General features: G+C 47.3%; 1 protein-coding gene across 8 annotated transcripts in view; it reads left to right on the top strand.

Moving 5' to 3' along the window:
* The window catches only part of COLQ (collagen like tail subunit of asymmetric acetylcholinesterase), a 104,924-nt gene that overhangs the window by 75,277 nt on the left and 3,087 nt on the right, over window positions 1-26,560 (top strand). For 4 of the 8 annotated variants that reach the window (XM_055381106.2, XM_004033679.5, XM_055381111.2 and 1 more), the window contains exons 4-16: window positions 468-512; window positions 834-860; window positions 2,647-2,718; window positions 4,355-4,417; window positions 4,894-4,920; window positions 5,570-5,614; window positions 5,806-5,841; window positions 9,221-9,301; window positions 13,400-13,496; window positions 21,447-21,586; window positions 23,201-23,320; window positions 23,761-23,881; window positions 25,849-25,951. In XM_055381106.2, coding sequence (XP_055237081.1) covers window positions 468-512; window positions 834-860; window positions 2,647-2,718; window positions 4,355-4,417; window positions 4,894-4,920; window positions 5,570-5,614; window positions 5,806-5,841; window positions 9,221-9,301; window positions 13,400-13,496; window positions 21,447-21,586; window positions 23,201-23,320; window positions 23,761-23,881; window positions 25,849-25,951 — 977 coding nt within the window. The other 4 variants (XM_019023453.4, XM_055381108.2, XM_055381107.2 and 1 more) reach the window with 4 other exon arrangements.

Here is a 26,560-nt window from a genome sequence, read left to right as displayed (position 1 = left end):
GAATTTCCAAGGTGGCAGCTGCTGCTATGTGCAAAACTTAACTTGTCTCTTGTCAGGCCCCCAGGAAAGTTTGGCAAGAGTAACTGAAAAGATATGAGAGGTGATGAAGCCTCTTGTTTTCAGCAAATGGGACTTATTCAAGACTCTTTTGTTGCTCTCAACAAGCACTTGGGATGTTTTAGGCAAACAAAGAGTTACAGGGAGAAAATTAAAACCACAGAGTAGATATGTAAGCATTGCAACCATGGAGCCACTGGAAAACCAGTTCAGAGAAAGCTAAAGAGGAGGAAGAACAGAGGAGGGGACTGGGCTGGAGGGCACAGGAAAAGCCTCCATGGGTCCCTGGAGCCCTACATCTGCCCAGAGAATGATGTTGCTGCTGTAGGAGCCCAGTGCACCAAGAGCCTCACACCCATCCAGCTTCGGACTGATATATACTTTCTTCACTTTTTATCTTGATTGATTAGGGTCCACCGGGGCTTCCTGGCAAGACAGGACCAAAGGGAGAAAAGGTATGGACCACTACTTTCTTCAACCAGTCTTTCCTTGGTAATTCCAGCTTATTTTCCGGGCGTCCCACTGAGAATTTCCTAGTTGAGATTTCCAAACATGTGCTAACTCTGCCTTGGTGAGAGACTGGGCTCCATGATGGCTGGGCTGCTGCAGCACATATGGGATACCACTGGTGTATTTTGACGTGGCCTACTGACATGGCAGAGGGGCCGTGAGCAGCAGCCAAGCAACTGAGCCACATGGCCATGCCCAGTCATCAGCTCTACTAAGCCTTCTGCTTCCAGAAGCAGCCTCTCCTTACCTGTCTTCTCCATCCACAGGGGGAGCTTGGCCGACCAGGAAGGAAGGTATGGTCTGCGCTGTTCTGTGAGTGTCACATGAGCGTCTGTGCTCCACGTTCATGTGTGTGCATGCACTCCTAGGGAGGGGGGAACAGCAATGCACTTCAGTGGTCACTGATACCCAGGTGGACAGTGATGGTGCTGCTGTCTCGATGGTGACAGTAGTAACCATGCCCTTTCTGTCAACTTCTTTGTTCAGGAGCAGGAGCCTGCTACTGCCAGGCATTCAGACTTCTTCCGGGGGCTGCCAAGCCTGGCCAAATTCCACCCCTCTCACTTCCCGCCCCAACCCCAGACCATCTCACTCTGCTACCCATCAGAGAAACCCTTCATAGCTCCAACCAGTGACATAGAATGACTGTCACTCTCTGTTTGATTAAATTTGAATAAAGTGCCAGAGCAGACAGAAACAAATAGCTTTTGCTTTTTGGCTCAGCTGAAATAAATGGAGGTTACTTAAGGTCACGGTGACTCTGAGTGAACCAAACACATGTTATCAAGGCTCTCATTAGTGTCAGGAGGGAGTAAATCAGCTGCCTATTATATTTGCTGAGGTCAGTGGATACTGGCACTGAATTTCTAGGTCTTGGTTATAGACAAGGGTGCAAAACTTTGGCCAAGAAAGATGTCCATGGCTCTAAATATAAATTACTATATTTATTGTTAAATGGTTTATTAAATGGTTTCATGGTCCACAAGATCCTTAAACAGACTTTTGCAAGACAAAGTTACAACTCTTTAGGGCACAGATGAAAACTATAGCCAAGGCACAGTGGCTGTCTGAAGTGCTGGGGTGGTCTCCATGGCAATGGTCAAAGGATATTCTGCTGTGGTGTCCATGCTCAGGCCTAGCAGGGACCATGATTGATTAGTGATGTCTGCCATGGATGTGGGAGGCAACAGTAGAAACCAGTACACATGCCAGGATTTGGTATATCTGGTTTAGGGGCTGAGCCCTTCACATCTCTAGCTAATTGCGAAATTAGCTAATGGGCACAAGGTCAAGATAGGCCCTTAGCACCTGCACCCACTCTCTCTTGCAGGGCTTGCTCTTCCATAGCCCTGGCTTAGGCAGAGACAGAGGTGACATGTACCCTGTGCAAGTGAATACATTATTATGGGACCACTCTCGGGAGGAGCCTGTAGGGAGAATGGGAGAAGCCAGGCAAAGGTGTGGTATCAGGTGAAGTCGAGCTTTAGCAGTCTGATATCTAGGGGGCGCTTGAGAGTATCAACTGCCCAAAGGTAAGGGAGCTGGACTATTGGCTGCAGGAAGGAGAGTTACATAAATTACTGGGCAGCTCCAGTTGCTGAAGGGCAAACCGCAGTTACAGGTAGCAGAAATGAGCTGTTAGCAGCAAGGAAGGTAGCCTCTGGGCGATGGGCACTCTGAGCAGGTCAAAAAGACCTTGAAAGAGTGCTGACAGCATCTGCTACTGCTCCCCAAATGTAATCCTATCTCATTCCATAGCACATCCTTGGAAAGAACCCATTGGAACGCAGGGGATTTTTGGGTGGGGGTGGGTAGAAGTGATAAAAATTAAAAAACCAAGAAGTTTAGAGTCCCTTTCTCACCACCCTCCATTTCTTGAGAAGAATAAGGTCTTGTTTGATGATACAGTGTGACACCAAGGGCTTGTCAGGCCATCAGTCTTTGGAGAGTGGGGATGAGGGTCATAGTAGCCGTGCCTAGAGAACCCACTGTCTCCTCTGGGCCCCAGAGACAAAACATATTTATTAGAAGTAAAGAAACAAACCCAGTTGCCCTGACTTTTGTTCTTGGTCTTTGAAGGGTAGACCTGGCCCCCCAGGTGTTCCTGGCATGCCTGGGCCCATCGGTTGGCCAGGCCCTGAAGGACCCAGGGTAAGTGTGGCATGCTCTCAGGGCTCATGCGGTGTCAAAACAAGAGGGGGGAAGATGGCAGCTTTCTTGGCTCCTGGCACATAGTCAGGGAATCCCTTCTTCAAGAGGGGGAAGAAGAAGAGAGCTTAAGGACTGGCCACAGGGCCCCAGATACTTCCTCCTTCACTTGGCCTGCAAGACCTTGATCAGTGCAACAGCTCTGTTCCTGTGGGAGGAGAAATAGGGGGCTGGTACCCTCTTCTACAGGGGCCGTGGTTCTCCTTTGTCCTAGGAACTAGCACCCCACTCTGGTTTCCCTGAGATGACCTAAGAGGGGCTTGCGTCTGGGAAGCTCTTGCCTGTCATGCTGACCTGGCAGGGAATGGAGAGTTGAGGTGGTGTTGGCTGGCTGAAGGATGGAAATCCTACATTCAGAGAGGGATTGCCGAGTGCTGATGAAATCTCCTTCCTCAGTCAGGCTATGGAAAGCAAGCACATCCCCATCTGTGCCTCTGTTTTTCCCACTAGTAGTCATAGACTAGAGGGTTCAGAGGCGTGACTCAGAGTTTTATCTGCAGAAGTCAGAGCTGGGCAGGTGGATCTCACCATCTGCTCTGATTTGTTTACTGGCTATATTATAGCAGTGGAAAACTGTGTGTCCAGCCCTCTTAGGAAAAGTCCCAAAAGGATATTTTAAAAATCCTCTGCATACAGCTGAGCTGTCCTGCACAGCAGCCAGTAGCCACATGTGACCCTCAAGCCCGTGGAATGTTGCTAGTGCTACTGAGGAACTGAATTTTTAAATTTTAACTATTTGAATTAACCTTTACTAAATTCAGTTATTTGAAAATGTTAAAGTATGTTTGGAGCAACTTGAATGCATGAATCTGCTTTTTCAACTATAAATTTTATGATCTCTAAATACAGATTAAATACTTTGGATGAAAATTTAGCACCTGAATGGAGATGTGTAAATGTAAATTACATAGCAGATTTCAAGTACTTATTATGAAAAGCACAATGTAAAATATCTCAATAATTTTTGCATAGATTACAAGTTGGGATGATTAATTAGATTAAGGGAGATCTATTAAAATTAACTTCATTCGTTTAGTTTTACTTTAAGGTGACTTCTTTTAAAAGTTTAAAATTAAGTATGTGGCTCACCTTATATTTCTATTGGTTAGTACTGGTATAGAGTATTTTTAGTACAGAGGGTGGGTGCTGGAAGTCCCAACCACAAATCATTCTGAGGACCCTTCCTATGCAAAGAGCAAAGCAGGCAATGTTTTTTGCGTGTATTGACACCTTGTTTTCTGGGGCCCCAGTTCCCTCATGCCCCCTCCACTACTCTCTCACTATCCTCGCTAGGAAAATACCAAGTATTACCATATACAACATCTTAGTGAGCAGTTGGTGTGGGGATCTGCTTCACTTTGGGCATTTTCATTTTATGTTTAATCTTAAACACAAGAATGAAATGTGGAGTATGGAGTTTTGGGACCTCGGGAGGGAGAAAGTGGGTGCATCTGGGGTCCTCAGATTTACAAGCCCTCCCTGATATCCCCAGTTCCTTCCCAATCTTGCCTGTGACTCTCCTGGTTCAGTTTCTCTAAAAAATATCACTGTGGGTCTTTTCTTCTTCTAATTCCCACAGGGTGAAAAAGGTGACCTGGGTATGATGGGCTTGCCAGGGTCAAGAGGACCAATGGGCTCCAAGGTCAGTGTGGGGTCCAAATGGACGTTCCCAGATCTTCTCTGTAAGGCTCTGGAGCAGCTGCTGTCTACAAACATAGGGACTGGGTGGGGCTGCAGTCCTGGACTAGGGAATGTCACGGATATTGGAGAGCCTGCCTTTACCAGCCCTTTGGAGAACGTCATGCCCTGGGATGCAGGGGCATAGGGATGCCATTCCTGCTGTTCTCTTGGGCAGGAAGAACCAAGCTTCTGGACATCAGAGCAGATGGAAACCTTTGATCAGGACTTTGCAGAGTGATAAAAGCAATGTTCCTTTTAGGCCTGGTATAACCACAACCCTCTGGGACATCTTTGTGTTTGGTGCTGCAACCCCACTAAAACTCACAGTGCAATGTGGAGACACACCTTACCACCACATTCAGGGATTCCTTCTATTCTTCCACCAAACTCAGAAGTCCTACAGGGCTGATTGTAAATGTACCTTCTGCTTTCTTTTAGGGCTACCCTGGATCCAGAGGGGAAAAGGTTAGTGCTTTTCTTGGATGGTGTCCTAGAGCCTGGTCTGGGCTACTGGCTCTGGAATCAGAGACATGCAGAGAATGGGTCCAGGTCTCTCTTTAGTCTGCAACTGAAGCCACCATCCCTAGCCATTCCCCACCCTTTGTCAGTGGACTGAGAGAGAAGTGAGGGACCTCCTGAAGCAGGGCAAGCTGGTAAGAGAAGGGCTTCCCATAGAGGCAGAGGCCCATCGTGTGGAGCACATAAGCAAATGAAGGCCGTGCCAGGTAGTGAATAAGCACAGTTTGCACAGAGTGCTGGAGGAAATTGGTGATGCATGTCTTTAGGCCAAGCTTTCACCACACAACCTTCTGACCTGGCCAAAAACCAAATCAAAACAGCATCAACCGGTGGACAAATTTCCTACAGGATGAGAGAGGATTTGGGGCCCAGAATTTTCCGTGAGTTGTCCTTTATGAATGCAAGAGGTCTTCGGGGTTCAACAAGAAGTAGATCACAAAGCATTCCTTCCCTGGACAAGTCACCTGACATATCTGAGCCTATTTCTTCACTTGTAAAATGAGGGTTTTGGTTTAGGGAGCTTTTCAGTTTGAAATGCTTGAATTTCCCTCCCAGGATATTAACTCATTGACTTTCTCCTGTGGTTTCTTCCTAGGGATCCAGAGGTGAAAAGGGTGACCTGGGTCCCAAAGGAGAAAAGGTAATGGAGAAAACCTTTCCATAGAAATGATAAATGTCAATGCAAGTAGCAGCCCCCACCCAACCCCATCCGTGGACTGATGATGGACTGATGGACAGGCCTCCATCTTGAAAATGACCAACAAAGCCTGTCCACAGCCATTTCAGGTGTTATTTCAGAGGTGATCACAATATTTGTTGCTCTTTTCACAGGGTTTCCCAGGATTTCCTGGAATGTTGGGGCAGAAAGTAAGTAACCCTGAGGTAGTGAAAATAGGCCTCAATAAAAATATCAGGTCCTCCAAGCACAACAAAAAGAGCTCTGCCTCCTTGTCTATCAGGCAGGGATGGTGGGTTTAACCATGGAAACTTCTGTTTTGGGACGGGAAGCAAGTTGCTTTTCACCCTGGGGAGAGGGTGGCAGGATGGTCTGGAGCCTCCCTCTAGCTCAATGGGAAGGAAAGGACAACCCATCTGGGTTTTGGGTTTTTGTTTGTTTGTTTGTTTGTTTGCTTTTTTGCTTTTCCTACCTCTTAGAGGGCTGTGGTCCTATTCAAATGCAGAAACCTTTCTCACAGGGGACTCAGATCTGAGCCACAACGGTCAAAGCCCCTGTCAGCACACAGGCCTCAGTGTAAGGCACAGGTGTCTCTAGCTTAAGGTCACTGTGCCTTATTGCAGTCCTTCTTCAAGGGCAGTGCACATACTGCCAGAAGGACACAAAAGTATTTGAACCGAAGACTGCTAACGTTTTTTAAGAGTTAAATTTTGTATTTAGATAGTTAAATATTGGCCAGGCATGGTGCCTCATGCCTGTAATCCCAGCACTTTGGGAGGCCGAGGTGGGCAGATGGCTTGAGCCCAGGACTTCGAGACTAGCCTGGGCAACATGGTGAAATCCCATTTCTACCAAGAAAAATATACAAAACATTAGCTGGGCATGGTAGTTCGCACCTGTAGTGCCAGATACTTAGGAAGCTGAGGCGGGAGGGTGGCCTGAGCCCAGGAGTCAAAGCTGCAGTAAGCCATGATTGCACCACTGCACTCCAGCCTGGGCCACAGAGGCAGACCCTGTCTCAATAAATAAATAAATAGTTAAATATTTAATGGATATCTTGCTTGGGATAAGGCTTAATAAAAAAGGGTCCATTTCAGATAACTTAAAGAAAAAAATACTCAGCTTGGGCAATATAGTACTATCTCATCTCTAAAAAAAAAAAAAATTAGCAGGTCATGGTGGCACATGCCTATAGTCCCAGCAACTCAGGAGGCTGAGGTGGGAGAATTGCTTGAGCCCAGGTGATTGAGGCTGCAGTGAGCCGAGATTATGCCACTGCTCTCCAGCCTGGGCGCAGAGAAAGACCATGTCTCTGAAAAAAAAGAAAAGAAAAGAAAAGAAAGAAGTGAAGAAAGAGAGAGAGAGAAAGAAAGAAAAATATTCAGTAAATAGCAAAACAGTAGTATATAGAGATGACAAAAATTGTGAAGGTGACTGTTGACCAACATATTTTTTGAAACTTTTACCGAGGGTTAGGGTTGGGGAAGAAGAACAAGGGTAGTTGAGGGGGAATGTCAGAGAATAAAGAGAGAAAAGGGCATACGTGGCCATTTGGAACAGCTCCTAAGCTAACATCATTTTGGCTCCTCATGCCATAAGACATTGACATTGGAAATTGTTATTTTAAAATAGGTCTCAAACCATCATGTTCTTCAAACATGCAAAGGGGATGCTTTTTTAGTATTTTTAATTTTTAAAAGTTCACCTTAAAGTTTTATTTACCAAACTAAAACAATTTTTATCTTACCTTTTCTAGTCAGTGGAAAGTGTTTAAATATTTTCAATCAACATGCATTAATTTATTATATCACTACCTTAAGCTGTCAGAAACTACACTCTGCTACCCTAGGTAGGGTGTTGGGTTAAAAGAATAGATTAATTATATAAGCAAATTAAAGGAAGTGTTAAAAGAGAAAAAACAGTTTTACTTAAAAATATTTAGATTAGCTTTTCATTCAGGGCAACAGTGAACGTCAAAGAATAATAAATTACTGTAAAATTAAGTATGGCAGCTTCTCTGTCCTCTGCACCATTTACTAGACTTCCCATCTGAAGAGTTGTCTTCCCCTTTTATGACAGGCTGTTTTAAGACAGAGCTGATATGATGACCATAATTAGGTCTTGGGAGAGAAATTAGATCAAGAAATTCCTGACTGCTTCAAGCTAATGTAGAGAAGGGCCACACTTCCTTCTGACAATCCCTGAAAAAAAAAAAAATGCTGCTTGTGCTGCTGTTTTCTCCCAGCCATAAAGACATCCCTGAGCCTCTCTAAAACAGCCAGGGAAAAACTGCAAGCATCTCCATGGCATGCGGCATCCGTCCTATCCTCTCACACGCTCCCATTCCCTAGAGAATGTTGAAGGATGTATGGGTTGGAAAGAAATAACAGATTTAAGGACAATTCTTGGTGAAACAAGACATTGGTGGCTTGGGTAGGGACACATTGGCTGAGCTGACAGATAATTTCAGAGCTTTATGTCTGATCCTTTCCATATACAGGTGTTCCCTGGAATTTTCCATTGTGTTATACCTCCTCTGACCGCCATGTGAAAAAGTGCCTGGGTGTTTTTTGTTCTCTCTGAGTGGCTGGGCAGTTCTTCATGGGCACTGGCTGCTGACTAACACTCATGGTTGCTATTGCTAAATTTTTCTTGTTGGCTGTGCATTCTGGGCTGTTGGGGGTTACTGGAGATAGGAATGAAGCGCCCTGTGGGCTGACCCAAAGAAATAGTAAGTGGGGCTGGAATCCATGTAGAAGAAAATGGGGAAGAAGGAGAGAAACTAAGATGGAGAAATGAGTTTTGTGAAATATTGGCCTTAAACTATGAAATTCTGCAATGGGTACATTGGGTTTTGATAGTTCAACATAGAGCTTTACAAACAGGAATATTGTTTCCATTGTTCTCCATGCCTTTTTCAATAATTATATTGAAGATGTGAACATATGTTTGGAACATCTCTCCCCACAAAAGAACTTTCATCTAAATCAAATGGAAGTGAGCTGGAACTCAAACCAATGCTTACTAAGAGTGGGCAAGCACATAATCCTAAGCAAGAGTCGTTAAATGAGTAGAAACTTCCCAAAGATGACAGCTGGCAAAACAGTGTCCAATCATTTAAAAACCTCCAGATTTGAATTTGTGCTAAAAACAGCACGTAAGAAAACACAACATAAAATTCCAACTAGAAGGAAAGCGTTTTCCAAGACAGCTTGTAGTAATTAGCACAGGCACGCTGTGCTGGATGCCCCAGCCTCTCACTGCCTGTTCTGGGTGATGATTTGTCTCTTCTATTTGGCCATCAAAATGTGTGCTGCTCCACACCTGTCCCTCTCAGGTAACAGATAACCCACTCAGAATTACCTTCTTCCTTCCCTCCTCTTCCTTGAAAGACATGTCTGCCTTTCTCATGACTTCATCACTCTCCTAACCTTGCAGGGCAGCCCAGTTGGCATAGATTCGGAATGATCAAGTAGACTGCCCTCGTAGCCAATGACTGGCTAGACCTGTGTAGATGTGCCCACTCCACATGCCCTAAGTCCTCTCTTGCTTCTCTTTCCTTCTTTCCAGGGTGAAATGGGTCCAAAAGGTGAACCTGGGATAGCAGGACACCGAGGACCCACAGGAAGACCAGGAAAACGAGGCAAGCAGGTAAGGATCCCAGGGCTTACCACCCGCCTGAGGTCAGAACTTCCTGACCTGGCAGTGTGTGGAGTGGCAGGCAGGTGGCGTTAATCAGAGATACTCTGTAGACCTTGACTCCAGCATCCTCTGGGCTAGCAGACGGGAGCAGCACCACTTCCAGAAGCTGCTGGCATCTCTAGGCTAGCCATAGTTTGAAGTGGATGGGATAGGATGCTCCATGTGAACTGTGCCAAGGCCAGAAGCAAGAGTGGATATTTGGTTCATAAAAATAAGTCTGTCTTAACCAAAGCAGCTAGGAATGGAAGGCAGATATGGTCATTTACCCAGAAAACCTATTTTATGCTTCAATGTCCCAGACACAAATGAAGTTTTAAAAATGAGCCTAGATATTTTCCTGCTGTTGAGAGGTCTTCTGGGTCTCAACAATAGGGTGGTTTTTCCCTACCCAGGCCTCTAATTTGTAAGTGACCTTTTTTCTTGGGTTTATTAACATGCTTAAGGCAGTTGTTCATTCTGAACTCCCCCGGTCAGCAGGCTCTTGTGTTAAGCCATGTGATGTGACATGACTGCTCTAGAGACAGCCTTAGCTGTCTCATATATAATCCTGAGAGGTAAACATCTTTGGATGGAAGCTTTTTCCATTCTTTTACTTATTTCCTTAGGCTATATCTGTGGCCCACAAACTTAATCTTACATCAAGATCACCTGGGGGTGGGGCCGGTGAGTAAATACAGATGTACAGATCTCCCACATCAGGTGCAATGGTTGTAGTTCCAAGCTTGCCACTCCTCATCCCCAGTGCCTAGGCCTTATTTTCCAAAGACCATAATATAATTGACCTGGAATGAGCTTTCAGCATGGGTTTGGTTATTTTTTTTTAAGCTCCATGTGATTTTAATGTGCAGCCAGGTTTCAGAACCATAATAACACTATGAAGCCAATTCTGGTCTTTTCCCAATCAATTTAGAAAGAACACAGGCTCCAACCTGGAAAATTTAGAGTGCACAGTAACTTTCGAAGTTACAATCATCCAGTCCAGTTTTCAAACTTTGATCATGGGTAGCATGGTCATGGTTTCACAACGATGCCACAGATACCAATTTCTTAAAAGTAGGCTCAGATAAAAAAGGAAAAATATGGGGGAGAAATCTTTTCTTGTATCACTTTATCCCCTCCTAATGATTTCCATTCATAATATTTTAAGCTTGGGGTTCCAGAAGCTTCCTGGCTTCCTTCTGTCTTGGGCAGTGTTTGCCTTTTCCTAGTTCCTGGCAATAACCAAAGCCAGGAAGGCCATTTCTTGAGCCTGCTGAGACTAATTCCGTTGGAATCATAAAAGCTACACCAAAACCACATCTGGGAGCTCAGAGAAGTTAGAGAAAAGAGCCCAAGCTTTCGACAAGACATTGTGAACAACCCGAGGGTGCTGCAAACCCTCGGTGTTGGGGTCGTTCCAGTTGGGAGATAACGAATTGTTAGCCTTAGAAGCCTGATGTGGTATTTATTTTTATCATGAATTAATCTCCCAGCATAGTCTTACATACTCTTTGTTTGTTGGCCAGCAGTGCTGAGAGTCTCTGAAAGTTATTGTTAAGTCAATCCAAAGCCAAAAATCAGAAATTCAGAAGGAATTTCAGATAGTAATTTCTGTGCCAGAAGGATTACAGAGACCACTTAATCCAGTCTCCTCAGGTTATTCTCAAGGAAGCTGAGGGCCAGGGAGGTGGAGTTGCTTGCCCAAGACCCCTCCATGAAGTCAGCTTCAAAGCCAGGATTAGAATCCAGAGAGTTGAATTGAGACCAACTTTCCCCACATGACTTCTTCTCTCAGCTACCTTCATGCTTCAGGACTTGCCTTCAGGCAAGCCCAGGAAAGCAGCTGTTGACTTTATTATAAAAATCTTCTCAGCCGGGCGTGGCGACTCATGCCTGTAATCCCAGCACTTTGGGAGGCCGAGGCAGGCGGATCACCTGAGGTCAGGAGTTCGAGACCAGCCTGGCCAACATATAGTGACATCCCACCTCTACTAAAAAATACAAAAATTAGCTGGGCATGGTGGCACACACCTCTAGTCCCAGCTACTTGGGAAACTGAGGCAGGAGTCACTTGAACGCAGGAGGCAGATGTTGCAGTGAGCTAAGATCACGCCACTGCACTCCAGCCTGGGCGACAGAGCAAGACTCCATCTCTCAAAAAAAAAAAACAAAAAACTTCAGTAACTGAGAAACAATTTCCTTGAGAGAGATCACCCAACTTTGTGGCAAATAAGGAATAAAGAATGCCTTTCCTGGAAAGCTCTACTCAGTGAGTCCTGCTGATAGAGACGTGGCTCATTCTGAGCGATGGCGGATAAGCGGAATATTCCATTACTGCTGGTGTCAGAATGAAGGAGCATTTCTAGCTCCTTCAAGCTTTGGCACTTCCTGTGCTCAGAGCCAGCTGACATGGCCGTTAGAAAAACAAGACTGAACTGTGGCTATATTAAGATGTGTGACTTCCTTTGCCATCCTGAGACCCAGCTTGGTTACTGCAGGGAATGCTTCAGCTAGGCTGAGGCTTAAGAACTCCCTCCATAAACATGGAATCAGAAATAAACTCTGACCTCACGGATCCCATATTCAGAGTTCAAGAACTCCTTGCACATTACCAAGACGGCCCCCAGTGCCATGTGGACAAGGCAGCAGGTCACCTGTCACCGTTGTGGCTGGAAAGGAGTCCCAAGCCTGCCTGCTCCCCAGATTTGAGGAAGATTACATTTCATCAGGTGGGCAAGCCTGCCAAGGCGCAAGTGTAGTAAGAAGAACCAGGTCAAAAATGTCAGGTGTCAATCACTGCTCTGATTAGGCCTGAGGCAAGAGCAGACAATTAGCAAATTGCTCAGGGGAAGAGTCAATAGCATGCACCAGCCTTGGTTTTGGGGTGACTCCTAAGAGCAACCCTGAGGGAGAACAAAGAGCCCAGTCTTTGCTCTTGATACTCCCAGAATAGGCAGAAAAGAGGACAATCCATGTGGAACGGCTGTAGCCACAGATGTGCCCTTTTTAATAAACCAAGACTTGTTTAACTACGTGAAACAGATGGAACCAAGCCAGTTGCTGTGATAATTGGCTTGCCCCACATAGCTCTTCGTTCTGTGCAAACCACATTTTCACCTCTGAGATCTTTGTTAGTTTCACAGACCTATGTGGGTGTAAATTTACTGGCCTCATTTTAAAGATGACAAAACTGAGGTACAAAGCAATGACGTGAGTTACCCGGAGTCTCAAGGTCAAGGTGAAACCTCTGGATTTACAGATCAGCAAAGCTGCCTACCATTGTGTTTCTAGCATCTTTGTCCTCCCTCATTTCATCTGGGGAAAGGAGGTGAGCTAGACAGATTCCAGCCCATAGGGAGTGTATGTCTCATGGGGAGACATCAATGAAATGACCACACAAATAATCCATATGCTATGATCTGGGATAAATGCCATGAAGGAAACAGGCTGAGTTATGAGAGCTTATGGTGGGGTGAACTGACTCCATCCAGGAAGGTCAGGGAAGGCTTTGCCATAGGGCATTTGAGCTGAGAGCCAAAGGGTGAGTGACAGTTAACTAGGCTAGGGGGAAGGAAGAGATTTTGGGGCAGAGAGAAGGGTCTTGAGAAGGGGGATAATAGACATGGTGCCCTTGAAGACCAAAAAGGCCAAAAGGCTGGAATGAAGCTGGAAAGCCTAGCCATGCAAGGCTTCGCAGGCTGCAGTAAAGAGCTAAGTCTTTATCCTGAGTGCAACGGGAAGCCAATGAGTGAAAATAGCTCATTTCTAGGCCTCCATTTCCTCATCTGCCCAGGGCCTAGAGTAGATTTGACTGGTTTCTTTCAGCTGCCATGTGCCACATTTGTAGGACAGAGCAAGAACTAAGGTCTACAAACTTGTAGCCATCACTATCTCAAATGTCACTTGCCCTAAGCTTATTAAGAGCTTGATGGTCAAGACCTCTGGAGCCGCATCTCCCACTGGGCTCTTGCTCCTTAAGTGCAAGGTGATCTCTGATTTGGTGATAAATGGGGCGGGAAGCTTGCTATGTCATGCTTTCATAACAGGCTCTGCCTTTCTCTCTGTCAGGGACAAAAAGGGGATAGTGGAGTTATGGGCCCACCCGGCAAGCCTGGGCCTTCTGGTCAACCTGGCCGTCCAGGGCCCCCAGGCCCCCCACCTGCAGGTAAGAGCTACACTGCTTCACTTGATCCACTGTTGCAGTACTGGCCAGCCTCCCAGAGAGGGCACAAGGGGATGCCAGCAGAGATGCCTTGTGTTTCAAGTTAGAAACTACCAGAGACACTCCAATATCTTTGTAATTTCTCCACGATTTAGCTCATTCAACTTTTATGCAAGAGAGATAAATGCCATTCTGAATTTGTTTTAGCATTCTGAAGAACAAATAGAGGACAGAAAAAAAGCACATTAATGATGTCATTTATACCTTAAGTGAAAAATAACAGGAACATATTTCATCAACTAATACCTTTTTCTAGATAAAAGTGTCATGGCTCCAAGCAATTCTCTTAAACCTAGAAGTAAAGGTGACATTGCAGGTTTTTCCAATTTACAGTGTTATAAAAGAGTCCTTATTTGTTTGCAATAGCTAGAGAAAGAGGCTGGGCATGGGTGGCTCACGCCTGTTATTTCAGCACTTTGGGAGGCCGAGACGGGCAGATCACTTGAGGTCAGGAGTTTGAAACCAGCCTGGTCAACCATGGCAAAAACCATTCTGTTTTTGCTAAAATACAAAAATACAAAAATTAGCCTGGCATGGTGGCACGCGGCTGTAATCCCAGCTACTCTGAGGCTGAGGCAGAAGAATCACTTGAACCTGGGAGGCGGAGGTTGCAATGAGCTGAAATTGTGCCATCTCGAAACTCTGTCTCCAAAAAAAAAAAAAAAAAAAAAAAAAAAAAGATGTAGAAAGAAATTACTAAAATAAAATAAAAAAATAAAAAGTTGGCCGGGCGCGGTGGGTCACGCCTGTAATCCCAGCACTTTGGGAGGCCGAGGTGGGCAGATCACGAGATCAGGAGATTGAGACCATCCTGGCTAACACGGTGAAACCCCATCTCTACTAAAAATACAAAAAATTAGCCGGGCGTGGTGGCGGGCGCCTATAGTCCCAGCTACTTGGGAGGCTGAGTCAGGAGAACGGCATGAACCTGGGAGGCGGAGCTTGCAGTGAGTCGAGATCGCGCAACTGCACTCCAGCCTGGGTGACAGAGCGAGACTCTGTCTCAAAATAAATAAATAAATAAATAAAAATATAAAGTCTGTTATTGAGGAGGGCATAGATACACTGCTTCCTTGTATGTTTGTTTTCAAGACAGAGCCTTGCTCTGTCACCCAGGTTGGAGTGCAGTGGTGCGATCTTGGCTCACTGCAACCTCCACCTCCCGGGTTCAAGTGATTCTCCTGCCTCAGCCTCCTGAGTAGATGGGATTACAGGTGCCTGCCACCACGCCTGGCTAATTCTTGTATTTTTAGTAGAGATGGGGTTTCACCATGTTGGTCAGGCTGGTCTGGAACTCCTGACCTCGTGATCCGCCCACCTCAGCCTCCCAAAGTGCTGGGAATACAGGCGTGAGCCACCACACCCAGCTGTTGCTTCCTCTTTTACCTCATTCAATTTTATTAGCTAAGCCCTTTATTTCGTTCCCTTGTCAGCTCATAGTAGGGGCTTTCACAGCACATCAACTGTATAAAGACAGTATCAAGAAGATCATTTGTTGACTGCAACATTTTTTGTCTTCAGTTATACAAAAGGAATCCAAACAATTTTTATTCCAACTTTTTTCTTAAGAAAATGAAGGCATTTACAATTCCACAGTGTATTCCCCCTCCTCCTGTGTTTATGGAACTATATTTGCAACCACATCATGGGATGGGCAAGAAATGTCATATTTTGTTAGATCCTTTAAACTAAGTTAAATCTGGCTCTGAGAGTCCAACCTACTAGGATGCCAAATAAATTAATTAAGGCATTATTAGGATTTTCACTACTCCTCCAACAACCACAAATAAGTTGGGCAAAGATCCTGGTGAATTATGGCAGAAAAATGTCAGGGAAGGTCCCTCCAACCTTTGGTCTACTCCATTCACCTCTGAAATAGAGTAGAAATAGAAATAGACTTGTTGTCCAAGTCCCTGTGGTCCACAGATACCTGGTGGCTGCTGTTCTCATGCCATACGTGGGTATCAGAACATTTTCAAGGCTGGGAGTCCTGGTCCCCACAGTTCAACTTTCCAAGGAGCACCCCACAACCATTCTTTCTGAGACCTGTCTCTTCCTCAGGATACAAGGGGTCCCTCTCCTGTCCATGTCTAGGGAGGTCTCTCCTCTTCCATCCCTGACCCCCTCCTTCCTCATTCTCCTCATATACCAGCACCCCAATTAGGAGCTTTGCCCTTCAGAGAACAGAAGGCAGAAAGAAAAGTTTGTTTCCAATAGTACCTGCTTTTAGCAAGGGCAAGAAAGCACAAACTCTTGCTACCTCCTTGAAATAGGGAGAGGAGGAAGGAAATACTGGGAGAACAAACACTGATTAGTATGGGTAATAACTTATGTTTGCTGCACCTGTTTCCATGTTGTTAGGGGAATCAGATTTGAGATGCAGCCCAGGCCACGTGCCCACACTCCATAATTCATTTCTGGAATTGGCTGGATGATCTGAATGGGGGTCCTTTCAATGAGTCCTCTTCCTCCTTGGTTCTGGAAGGCATGATGTCCCCCTGGAGCCCCATAACTATGAGCTACCAACCGCGGAGACTGAGAGCTTGGCCTGAGTTGTGCCTTCAGAAGGGACTCTCTTGGCCCCTGGGGTACCTAGGGGCTCACAAAACTGAGGAGTAGGCCAGGCGCAGTGGCTCACACCTGTAATCCCAGCACTTTGGGAGGCCGAGGTGGGCAGATCATGAGGTCAGGAGATTGAGACCATCCTGGCTAACACAGTGAAACCCCGTCTCTACTAAAAATACAAAAAATTAGCCGGGCGTAGTGGCGGGCGCCTGTAGTCCCAGCTACATGGGAGGCTGAGGCAGGAGAATGGCATGAACCCGGGAGGCGGAGCTTGCAGTGAGCCGAGATCGAGTCACTGCACTCCAGCCTGGGTGACAGAGCAAGACTCCATCTCAAAAAAAAAAAACAAAAAAAAAAACAAAAAAAACTGAGGAGTAGTCCAGGGGCATGGGATGGGTGGATGTGGGATGTGTAGGAGGTCCTTAGCGGACTGGGATCTTAATGGTCTCACTGTGTTTATCTCTTTGTAAAGGCCAGCCCTCACCTGACTTGTCTGGTTCCCTCTTGGGGCTAGGGGATGGATGAGAAGGGCTAGGCCGGAGCTGTCAGCAGCTTCTTGGTGCCTGCTGTTTCTCTTGTCTTGTCTGTCTTCGGTGTATTGCAATCCTGTCCTCTTAGCAGGCCCCGCAGAGTCATACTTTTTCTCCCTGGTCTTCCACCTCCCTCTCTTCCACCCACTATGCCCACCTCCCTCTCCCTTGACTACCCCAGCCTCTGCCCAATCACGCCCTGCCCTCTACCCTTCAGAGGACACCTTGCCGTCTGTGGAGCTGGAGCTATTCCTGTGGTCTCTCTGGGTCCACATGACCTTACATGGCACTCCTCTCACCTTCTGCCCATCCAACAAAATTCTCTGTTCCTTTGAAGCTCTCTTCAGTAAGGCCTTCCTTGGCCCCTAACAGGATGGATCACCCTCCCCTGAGCCCTGGTCATTGCCTCTCTGTTATGGCCTCTCCATTGGTAACGTTTCTGCAGATGTGTTTCATCTTCCCACTAGGTCCTTGAGGGCGAGGTAGGCGGCTGAGTCAGCTTCACATCCCCAGTGGCACCTGGTATGTGGGTGGACAGGGCTGCTTCCTGCAGGGGCTCCCAGGCAGGGGTTCTGTGGGTTCACAGTTCATCTCCTTAGGAGCCAAGCAGGGTGGGGCCATCTCTTTGGATTGATGCCCCCGCCCCCCATTCCGTCCTTTGAGCCACTTCCTTTCTGAGGAGCCTTCCTGAGTGAGCGGGCTGAAGAAGGAAAAGAGAAGATGGGGCAATAAATAATCCTGCTCTTTGGAAAATATTGGAGGGGTGGGGAGAGAGGGCAAGGAAGGAGTTAAAAAGAGATATTCAGCCGGGCACGGTGGCTTACGCCTGTAATCCTAGCACTTGGGGAGGCCGAGGTGGACGGATCACTTGAGGTCAGAAGTTTGAGACCAGCCTGGCCAACATGGTGAAACCCCCATCTCTACTAAAAATAAAAAAATTAGCCGGGCATGGTAGCGGGCACCTGTAATCCCAGCTACTCAGGAGGCTGAGACAGGAGAATCACTTGAACCCGGGAGGCGGAGGTTACAGTGAGCCGAGATCTCGCTACTGCACTCCCGCCTGGGCGACAGAGTAAGACTCCATCTCAAAAATAAATAAATAAATAAATAAATAAGTTATCCCTGTGCCTGGGACCAGTTGGATAATCATCCAGAGTTGGACTAGGCCCCCCAAATTGGTTCCTGACACTACCTTTGACAGTCTGATGAAAGTCCCAAACCCCCTCTCGGGGGGGAAGAAACTGTATATACCTACATCCAAGGTTTTGCACCCTGTTTCCCAGGGTTCCAGAACCCCTGTCCCAGCGCCATTGTGAGATAGCCCTGGCCTCTGTAGACCACAGGTTAAAACTCCCCTGGTCTAGTCCTACCCTCCGCTTAGAGAAAAGAATCTTGAACCTCAAAGAGAAGTGATGCCTGCAAGGTCACAGCAGTGACTAGGGGCCACCCTGGTCCAGAATCGGTGAGTGTCAGCCAGGCGGCCCTAGAGGTTGTTGTGCTGGTTCCTCTGCCTTCTCCTAGATCCCCCTCTCCTGATCCTTTTCCACTGAGGCAGCCAATGGAAGTGGGAGCCTGCCTGGGAAAAGATGGAGAGCCAGGTCCTCTGGCTGCAGGGGGTGGGGATGAAACCCAGCTGAGACATGATCTCCCAGAGGTCAGGGTGGGGAAGTTCAGGTTGCTGAGTCCTTTAGTATAGCCTGGCAGAAAACAGGCGGGGGTAACAGATGCCCTGCAGCAACTGGGAGGAAGCTGCAGGGAAACTGCAGTGGTGGCAGCAGGCTCCCTGCCACATCCTGTTGGGAGGTGACCTTGGTTTCTGGTGCCCAGCTCTGTGGGACCAGATGGTGCTGGGGGAGGTGGAAAGGGTGAGAGCTTTGTACTTATCCGAGTTAGAGGGTAAGAGGGGCTAAGAGGTGGGGAGGGAATAAAGGCAAAATGCCTTTAGGATGTAATTTGCAATAATCAAATTACAAATTTGGCTGAGTCCTTCCTGTACCCAGACAGAGTATAAGTGAATCAACGTGGTACCTGGGAATTGCCAGCTTCCTGAGAGCATCAGTATTCTTGGACATTTGTCTTTTGAACAGCATAGTGTTAAGTAAAACATGAATTCAAATCTCAGCCTCACCATTCATCAGCAGCTAATGGGACAAACTCCTGACTGTCTCTCAGGCCATGGTTCTGGAGGAGTTGTTGGGGTCACAGAGCCTTCTGGAAGGCTGTTCCAATGCCACCCTCATATTCTTGGTCACAGAGCTTTTCCACTTCAATTTCCCCAAGTGCTTAATTACCCAGAATATTCCTAGCCTGGTGGATTCCCTGTCTCTCTGGGCTCTTCTGAAAATATCAGAACACAGACTGGAGCTCTTCCTACAGAATTATATTTGTATTTCTTGTTAGAACAAACAACCATAACTTAGGATGAGATGTTGGCACAGCGCCCTTCCCCTCATGCTGTCAGCATTCTGATTGTACGAATACCTGTCAACCTGCTCAGGAAGGTTCAGTCTCCTCCGGCTGCAGTGGTTTCCCTGGGGTCCTGGCCAGATCTCTCCCCTGGGGTCATTTTATTTCCTGCCCTTCTGGATCTGTGAACTGTGTTCCCAGCCCCTGGCTGCCCCAGATGTCATACTGCCTGACACCAATGACTGGCTGGCCTCCAAACCCACCCCTCGCTATTTTCCCAGAAGAAGGGATCCTTACCTATTTCTCTTCTCAGTCCCCATCTTTTTTTCTCTTTCCTCACTTCCTGTTAGATGGCTTTTGTTCTGGTGCTTTTCTGCCAGCCAGAATGTGACTTTTACCCTCTTCCGAAGACTTTTTCTCTCCAATTAGTCTGCATTCATTCATTCGATCATCAAACACTTTCCATGCCCCTACTTTGTGTAAGCCCTGGTGGATGAAAACAGGCACTAGCCCTGTCCTTGTGGAGTGACATTCTACTGGAGATCAACCTTGATGGAATAATCTCACAATATATAGAATCACAAAGAGAAGTGCTGTGAAGAAAGGCATAGGAAACCATGAAATTGTATCCCAGGTATACATGACAGAGTCTGAGGATTCAAAAAGTCTTCCTTCAAGAAGTGATGTTTGAACCCAGATCAGAAGGGAGTTGAGAGGCAGCTGGGGAGGGATGGAGGATGAAGGGAGGATGATCTGGCAGGGGAATGGCCCAGTTCTCAACCTTGGGGCAAATTGGAATCATCTTGAGAGCTTTTAAAAATATGGATGCCTAGCACATGTATACATATGTAACTAACCTGCACATTGTGCACATGTACCCTAAAACTTAAAGTATAATAATAATAATAATAATAATAATAATAATAATAATAAAATATGGATGCCTGACCAGGCGCGGCAGCTCACACCTGTAATCCCAGCACTTTGGGAGGCCAAGGCAGGTGGATCACTTGAGGTCAGGAGTTCAAGACCAGCCTGGCCAACAGAGTGAAACCCTGTCTCTGCTAAAAACACAAAAATTAGCCAAACATGATGGCACGTGCCTGTAGTCCCAGCTACTCAGGAGGTTGAGGCAGGAGAATCACTTGAACCTGAGAGGCGGAGGTTGCAGTGAGCTGAGATTACACCACTGCACTTCACCCTGGGCGACAGAGTGAGGCTCCGTCTCCAAAAAAAAAAAAAAAAAAAAAAAAGGATGCCTTATGCTAAAGTGGTAAAAAAATTTTTTTAATAAATAAATAAAAGTGTGGATGCTGCCTAGATTCAGTTCAGTTTTCAGAACTCTTGATGGAATTGGTCTGAGGTGTATCCTGGGTATCAGAGCCTTTAAAAACCAAGGTACTACCCTCAGTTCTTCCACATTGCTAGGGAGTACACTTTCTGATCATATCTTTTCAAGACATGTCCTCACTTCTTCAGCACCAGGGGAGGGTAAATGGGCAGAGCATATACTAATGTTCTATTTTCTTCCAGAAGAAATGAAAGAAACCCACATCCAGAAATTCCTCTGTAAAGATCCTACATTGGCTGGGTGTGGCGGCTCACGCCTGTAATCCCAGCACTTTGGGAGGCTGAGGTGGGCGGATTACTTGAGGTCAGGAGATCGAGACCAGCCTGGCCAACATGGCAAAACCCTGTCTCTACTAAAAATACAAAAATTAGCCTGGTGTGGTGGCACACACCTGTAATCCCAGCTACATGAGGCAGGAGACTCACTTGAACCTGGGAGGCAAAGGTTGTAGTGAGCCAAGATCGTGCCACTGCACTCCAGCCTGGGCAACAGAGCAAGACTCCATCTCAAAAAAAAAAAATTCTATATATAAGAAAAACAAAAGTTTTTTAAAACAATAAAAGTTAACAGTCAATAATGTGTTTGTCGGCAAGAAGCCCTCTGTTAATAATGGTCTAAACAAATAGGGTATTGTTTTTCTCCAATAAAGAAATCCAGAGGCAGGCAGTAGCTGGCTTTGATTCAGCCTCTGACTGTCACTGTCAGGGCCCCAGGCCCCATGAGCCTTTCGTCTTTCCTGCATGTTGGCTTATCTTCTCATGCTTGTGACTTCCTGGTTGCAACATGGCTGCTGCAACACCAGACATCTTGCCTGTCTTCAAGGCAGGAAGGAGGGGGAGACTATCGCCTACCAGCTATTTTTCTTACCTTAGCTCCTCCATGTCTTGGATCAAAAGCATCTCTTTGAACCTCTCCCTCAGGCATACCCTGAAATGCTGTGGACTTTAACCTTTTTTCTGTTGCAAAGGTCGCTCACATCTCCCTGGTTGTTTGGTCTTCTCTTCCTTGGCTCTAGTAACACAGCAGTCTGTTGCTTCCTAGGACAACTTATAATGGGACCCAAAGGGGAAAGAGGATTTCCCGGGCCTCCAGGAAGATGTCTTTGTGGACCCACTATGAATGTGAATAACCCTTCCTACGGGGAATCTGTGTATGGGCCCAGTTCCCCGCGAGTTCCTGTGGTAAGGCTTTCTGGGAGAAGTCTGGGGTGGTTATCCGTGAGGACCTCTCACCTGATCCTTATGGGGCTTTGTAAAATCCTTTCAGTAAAACTAACTTTTTTTCACGACTCTGAGTACACCCTCATTATAGGAAATTGGAAAATATGAGAAAATCAAGAGGAAAACCAAATTGTCCATTTGATTGTGAGTCCATTTTGGGGTATTTTCTTTGTCTTATTAAAATCTAACTTTTATATGGTTGAGATTATATTGTATAAAAATGTACTTTTGGCCGGGCACGGTGGCTTATGCCTGTAATCCCAGCACTTTGGGAGGCCAAGGTGGGTGGATTATAAGGTCAGGAGTTCGAGATCAGCCTGGCCGATATAGTGAAACCCCATCTCTACTAAAAAATATATTAAAAAAATTAGCCGGGCACGGTGGTGCATGCCTGTTGTCTCAGCTACTTGGGAGGCTGAGGCGGGAGAATTGCTTGAACCCAGGAGGCGGAGATTGCAGTGAGCTGAGATAGCGCCACTGCACTCCAGCCTGGGCAACAGAGCGAGACTCTGTCTCAAAAAAAAAAAAAAGTTATACTTTGTTATCTTAGTTGAAATCCTGCCGTGTTTCCACACTCTATAAATAACATTTTAAACTTTTTATTAGGGAAAATTTCAAATACATATAAAAGCAGAACAAATAGTGTAATGAACCCCTACGTACCCTTCACCCAACTTTAATAATGATCAACTCATGGCGAGCCTGTGTCCTTGTTTTCTCTTTATGGCTACTCACTCCTGCCCATTCTCTGTTGTATTATTTTGAAGTAAACCTTGGACATCAGTTCATCATAATCATCCATCTAGTGTGGCTGTGCTACAATTTACTTAACCAGTGTTGGTGTTTAACCAACCTATTGCTTATTGGCCACCCCCAAGCTTTTTACTAATGTAAATAATGCTGTAAAGAATATCTTTGGGTAGGATAATTTAAAGAGTCACTTCCAGATGTCAAATTACTTGACTATATGGCATTGCCTTTTAACTTAAGTCTTGGGAACATTTTAAATATTTAAAAATGTTAAATCCGAGGCCGGGCGCGGTGGCTCATGCCTGTAATCCCAGAACTTTGGGAGGCCGAGGTGGGTGGATCACCTTGAGGTCAGGAGCTCGCGACCAGCCTGGCCAACATGGCGAAACCCTATCTCTACTAAAAATACGAAAGTTAGCCAGGCATTGTGGTGCACACCTGTAATCCCACCTACTCGAGAGGCTGAGGCAGGAGAATTGCTTGAACCCGGGAGGCAGAGGTTGCAATGAGCCGAGATGGCGCTACTTCACTCCAGCCTGGGCAACCGTGTGAGACTCCATCTCAAAAAAAAAAAAAAAAAAAGAAAAAAAAGTTAAATCCGAGTGAATATTTTAGTTTCAAACTCAGACATTAGGAACTGGATTGAGAAGGTGAGGGAATCAAGACACTCCTCTCACTTCAGAAGGAATGCTAGAGTGTAGTGTGCAAACCCCTCTTCCCACTGTTGAGCAGCCCAAGGATAGAGATTCTGTTTCCTCCTCCAGCTTTTTCCCTGCCCCCTACAGAAGTGTTTTCTGGAATCCTCACCAGTGTGTTCTCTGGCAGATTTTTGTGGTCAACAACCAGGAGGAGCTTGAGAGGCTGAACACCCAAAACGCCATTGCCTTCCGCAGAGACCAGAGATCTCTGTACTTCAAGGACAGCCTTGGCTGGCTCCCCATCCAGGTACCCCCAGGCCATCACCTCAGGACGTACTCCCTTCCCAGGAGAGAGATGCATCCATTAAAGGAAGGGAAGGCCACCCCACTGGGCCTGGGGAGGGCTTTCTACAGTCTGTCTGCATGGGAGGGCTGAGCATCCTCCCTCAAACTCTCTCTGAGCAGCCCTCCATTCCCCCACCCTGACTCCCAAATAGAAGCCCCTCTCTGAGCCAGGGTTCCAGATGGTCTCCACATCCCTGCGTGCCAGGTTGCTGTCTTGATCTGACCCAACATTTAACCAGCTACAGAGCTCTGGGCAACAGGAAAGGAGTACCTTTCCCACCCCTGGGAGGAAGTTAAGGCATGCCCCCCAGCAGTGCCTTCGGACCAAAACCAATGACCTCCCTGCCTGCGGCTGCCTGGGTATGCCATGCTCCAGTTAATGCTGTGTGCTTCTTTGGCCAGCTGACCCCTTTCTACCCTGTGGATTACACTGCAGACCAGCGCGGCACCTGTGGGGATGGGCTCCTGCAGCCAGGGGAGGAGTGTGACGACGGTAACAGCGATGTGGGTGACGACTGCATCCGTGAGTGAGGCCCAGACCAGGAGGACCTGAGGCCTGAACAGCAGGGGGGTGGGACTCAGGGCCAGCCCTGGACACCAGCTGTGGTGCTTTGGGACCTTTCTAGAGCCAGAGAAGGGTATACCCAGGCCACCTTGTGCCACCCACCCCAGTCCCTGCTGCCCCAGTTTCAGCCCAAATATTAACTCTTCCACCACCCAAGCACCTCACCAGGGGTGGATGTCAAGGATCCTGCCCCCGGTTAGGCCTTCTTTATCTCAAAATGTAGCCACCAGGTCCTCCCAGTCCTACGTCTTAGCAAAACCCATGTTACAGGTGCAGAAGATAAAGGTGATGGGCTCTCACTTTGCATGGAGGAGTGAAAGGCAAAAGGGAGAGGCCAAGAATCTGAATGAGGGCTCATTTACCAGGTAGAGCTCTAGTAGCAAAGCCCTCCATAGGGGAAGCTGGGCCAGCCAGAGCTGCTGTCAGCCTCGTGGGCTGCTGCCTTAACTGGTAGGCAGCAGGCTCTGGAGGGCTTGCTTTTGTTTGTTTGGTTTTTTTTTTTTTTTTAATCAAGTAACAAAACCAGGAGGTGTGGTGGAAAGCAGGAGCTTTAGAGTCAACAGAGGTTGAATGCAGGCCCTGAGAAACACCAACCACCCTCAGGCTCAAGGCAGAGGCCACATGGTGGGTGGGGTAATGGGGGGCAATTTACAGCTCTGAGCCTCACTTTCCTTGCCTGTAAAATGGGTATGATGTGCTGGCTGCTCAAGTCCCTAGAGATCCTGTGAGCTAACATGTGCAGAGATTATCTGGATATAGTAAGGGTTCAACCACCGTTCACTGAATTCATTTAGGGCTTGTGGTTTAAGCCCCTGCTCTAAAGATCCAGGCTGGGGCTCAGGGCTGGATGTGTGGATGCAAAGTCATGGTCCTTGCTCTCAAGAAGCTCAGGGGAGGCTGGGCACAGTGGCTCATGCCTGTAATCTCAACACTTTGGGAAGCTGAGGTTGGAGGATCACTTGAGCCCAGGAGTTCAAGACCAGCCTGGGCAACAGAGCAAGACCCAATCTCTACAAAAAAAAATAAAAATTAAAAAAATTAGCCAGGCCTGGTGGTGCGCACTTGTAGTCCCAGCTGCTTAGGAGGGTGAGGTGGGAGGATGATTTGAGCCCAGGGGTTCAAGGCTGCAGTGAACTGCGATTGCACCACTGCACTCCAGGCTGGGAAACAGAGTGAGACCCTGTCTCAAAAAAAAAAAAAAAAAAAAGTTCAGGGGAAGGATGACAGGGCAGAGTGGGTGGCGGGAGATGCTGCTGACTGTCTCAGTGTGGCCGAACTGTCTCCCGACAGCTCCAGGGATGGCATCCCCTAGAAGGCTGGCCCTGCCCAGAGTCCCTTCTGCCTCTGGTGCACAGTGTCAACTAGGAGCTCTCACAGTAGGAAGGAACTAATGGACTGTCCCTGCCCTGTGAAAACAACGCTGGGATCCATACTCCAACACCCTCCCATCGTGTGAGAGCAGAGGTCTTTGCTGAAGATCATGTGGCTCCCCAGGGACACAAGGCTGGGCTCACCAGTGTCACGCAGAAGCTCTCTGTTGACAGATGAGAGTCACCATGCACCCTCACTGGGGCTCAGCAGTCTCCCAACCCTCACCCCCGGGACCCCCACACTGGCTTTATGAGGTGGAGGTCATGTCAGTGTCCCAGTTTTGCAGATAACGACCTGGAGTCTCCCCACCCCTCAGCTAGTAAGTGGTGAGGCGGGGCCGGAGCCAGGGTCTCCTTCTTCTTGTCCCATGGCACATCGCTGTGGGACCAGAGCCTGTGGGCAGTCCCTGGAGGAGTGTGAAGCTTAATGGAGGTCAGTTCTTTAAGGGGTGCAGCACTTAGGTTGGATCCCTTGGGCCGCATGGTCCTTACAAGCTGAGGCAAGCCTATCGCCTCTGCTCCTTCTCAGGACTGCACCTCCTTATGTCCCCTCAGGCTGTCACCGTGCCTACTGTGGAGATGGTCACCGGCATGAGGGTGTGGAGGACTGTGACGGCTCCGACTTTGGCTACCTGACATGCGAGACCTATCTCCCTGGGTAGGGATGACTCCCCTCCCTCCCTCTCCCCCTTCTTTCTCCCTCCCTCCTCTTTGCTTTCCTTCTTTCCTTCACAAATATTTTGAGTGCCTCTCCACTTTGTGGTGCCTTCTAGACACTGAGGTATGGTGATGAATGCCACAACACGTGCTCCCTGCCTACCACGTGCCCTCTTGGTCAGCACTGCCTGTGTGCCACTGAGACTGAGCCACGGCACCCACAGCCACCTGCTCCATCCAAGGCCCAGAGGGGAGCTGTGGTCTCTGAGCTCAGCTGCTGCCCTGTATGAGCAGCCCCCAAACCCAGTGGTCACTATGACTACATAGTCTCCTGGGCTGTGGGCCTAGGTGGGAAGCCCGGTGGAGAGTAAAGGTCTCAGGGCATTTCCAAGAATCGACATGTCTACACCTAACCTGACTTCCCTGGAACACCCTGCCCATCCCTCAGGCATGCCTGTGACTGCAAGTGAGATCAAATCAGCCTTAATATCTAATTTTGCAAGCTCATGGCCCCTCCAAGAAAATACTCCCTCCAAGGACCCCTCTAGTTATTTCTGAGAGTCCTCAGTGGCTATTTATGTTGTTCAGGACAAGTATTCTAGTGTCCTGG

This window comes from Gorilla gorilla, chromosome 2 (assembly GCF_029281585.2).
Source record: "Gorilla gorilla gorilla isolate KB3781 chromosome 2, NHGRI_mGorGor1-v2.1_pri, whole genome shotgun sequence".
NCBI lineage: Eukaryota > Metazoa > Chordata > Mammalia > Primates > Hominidae > Gorilla > Gorilla gorilla.
This window is presented reverse-complemented; position numbering and strand designations above follow the sequence as displayed.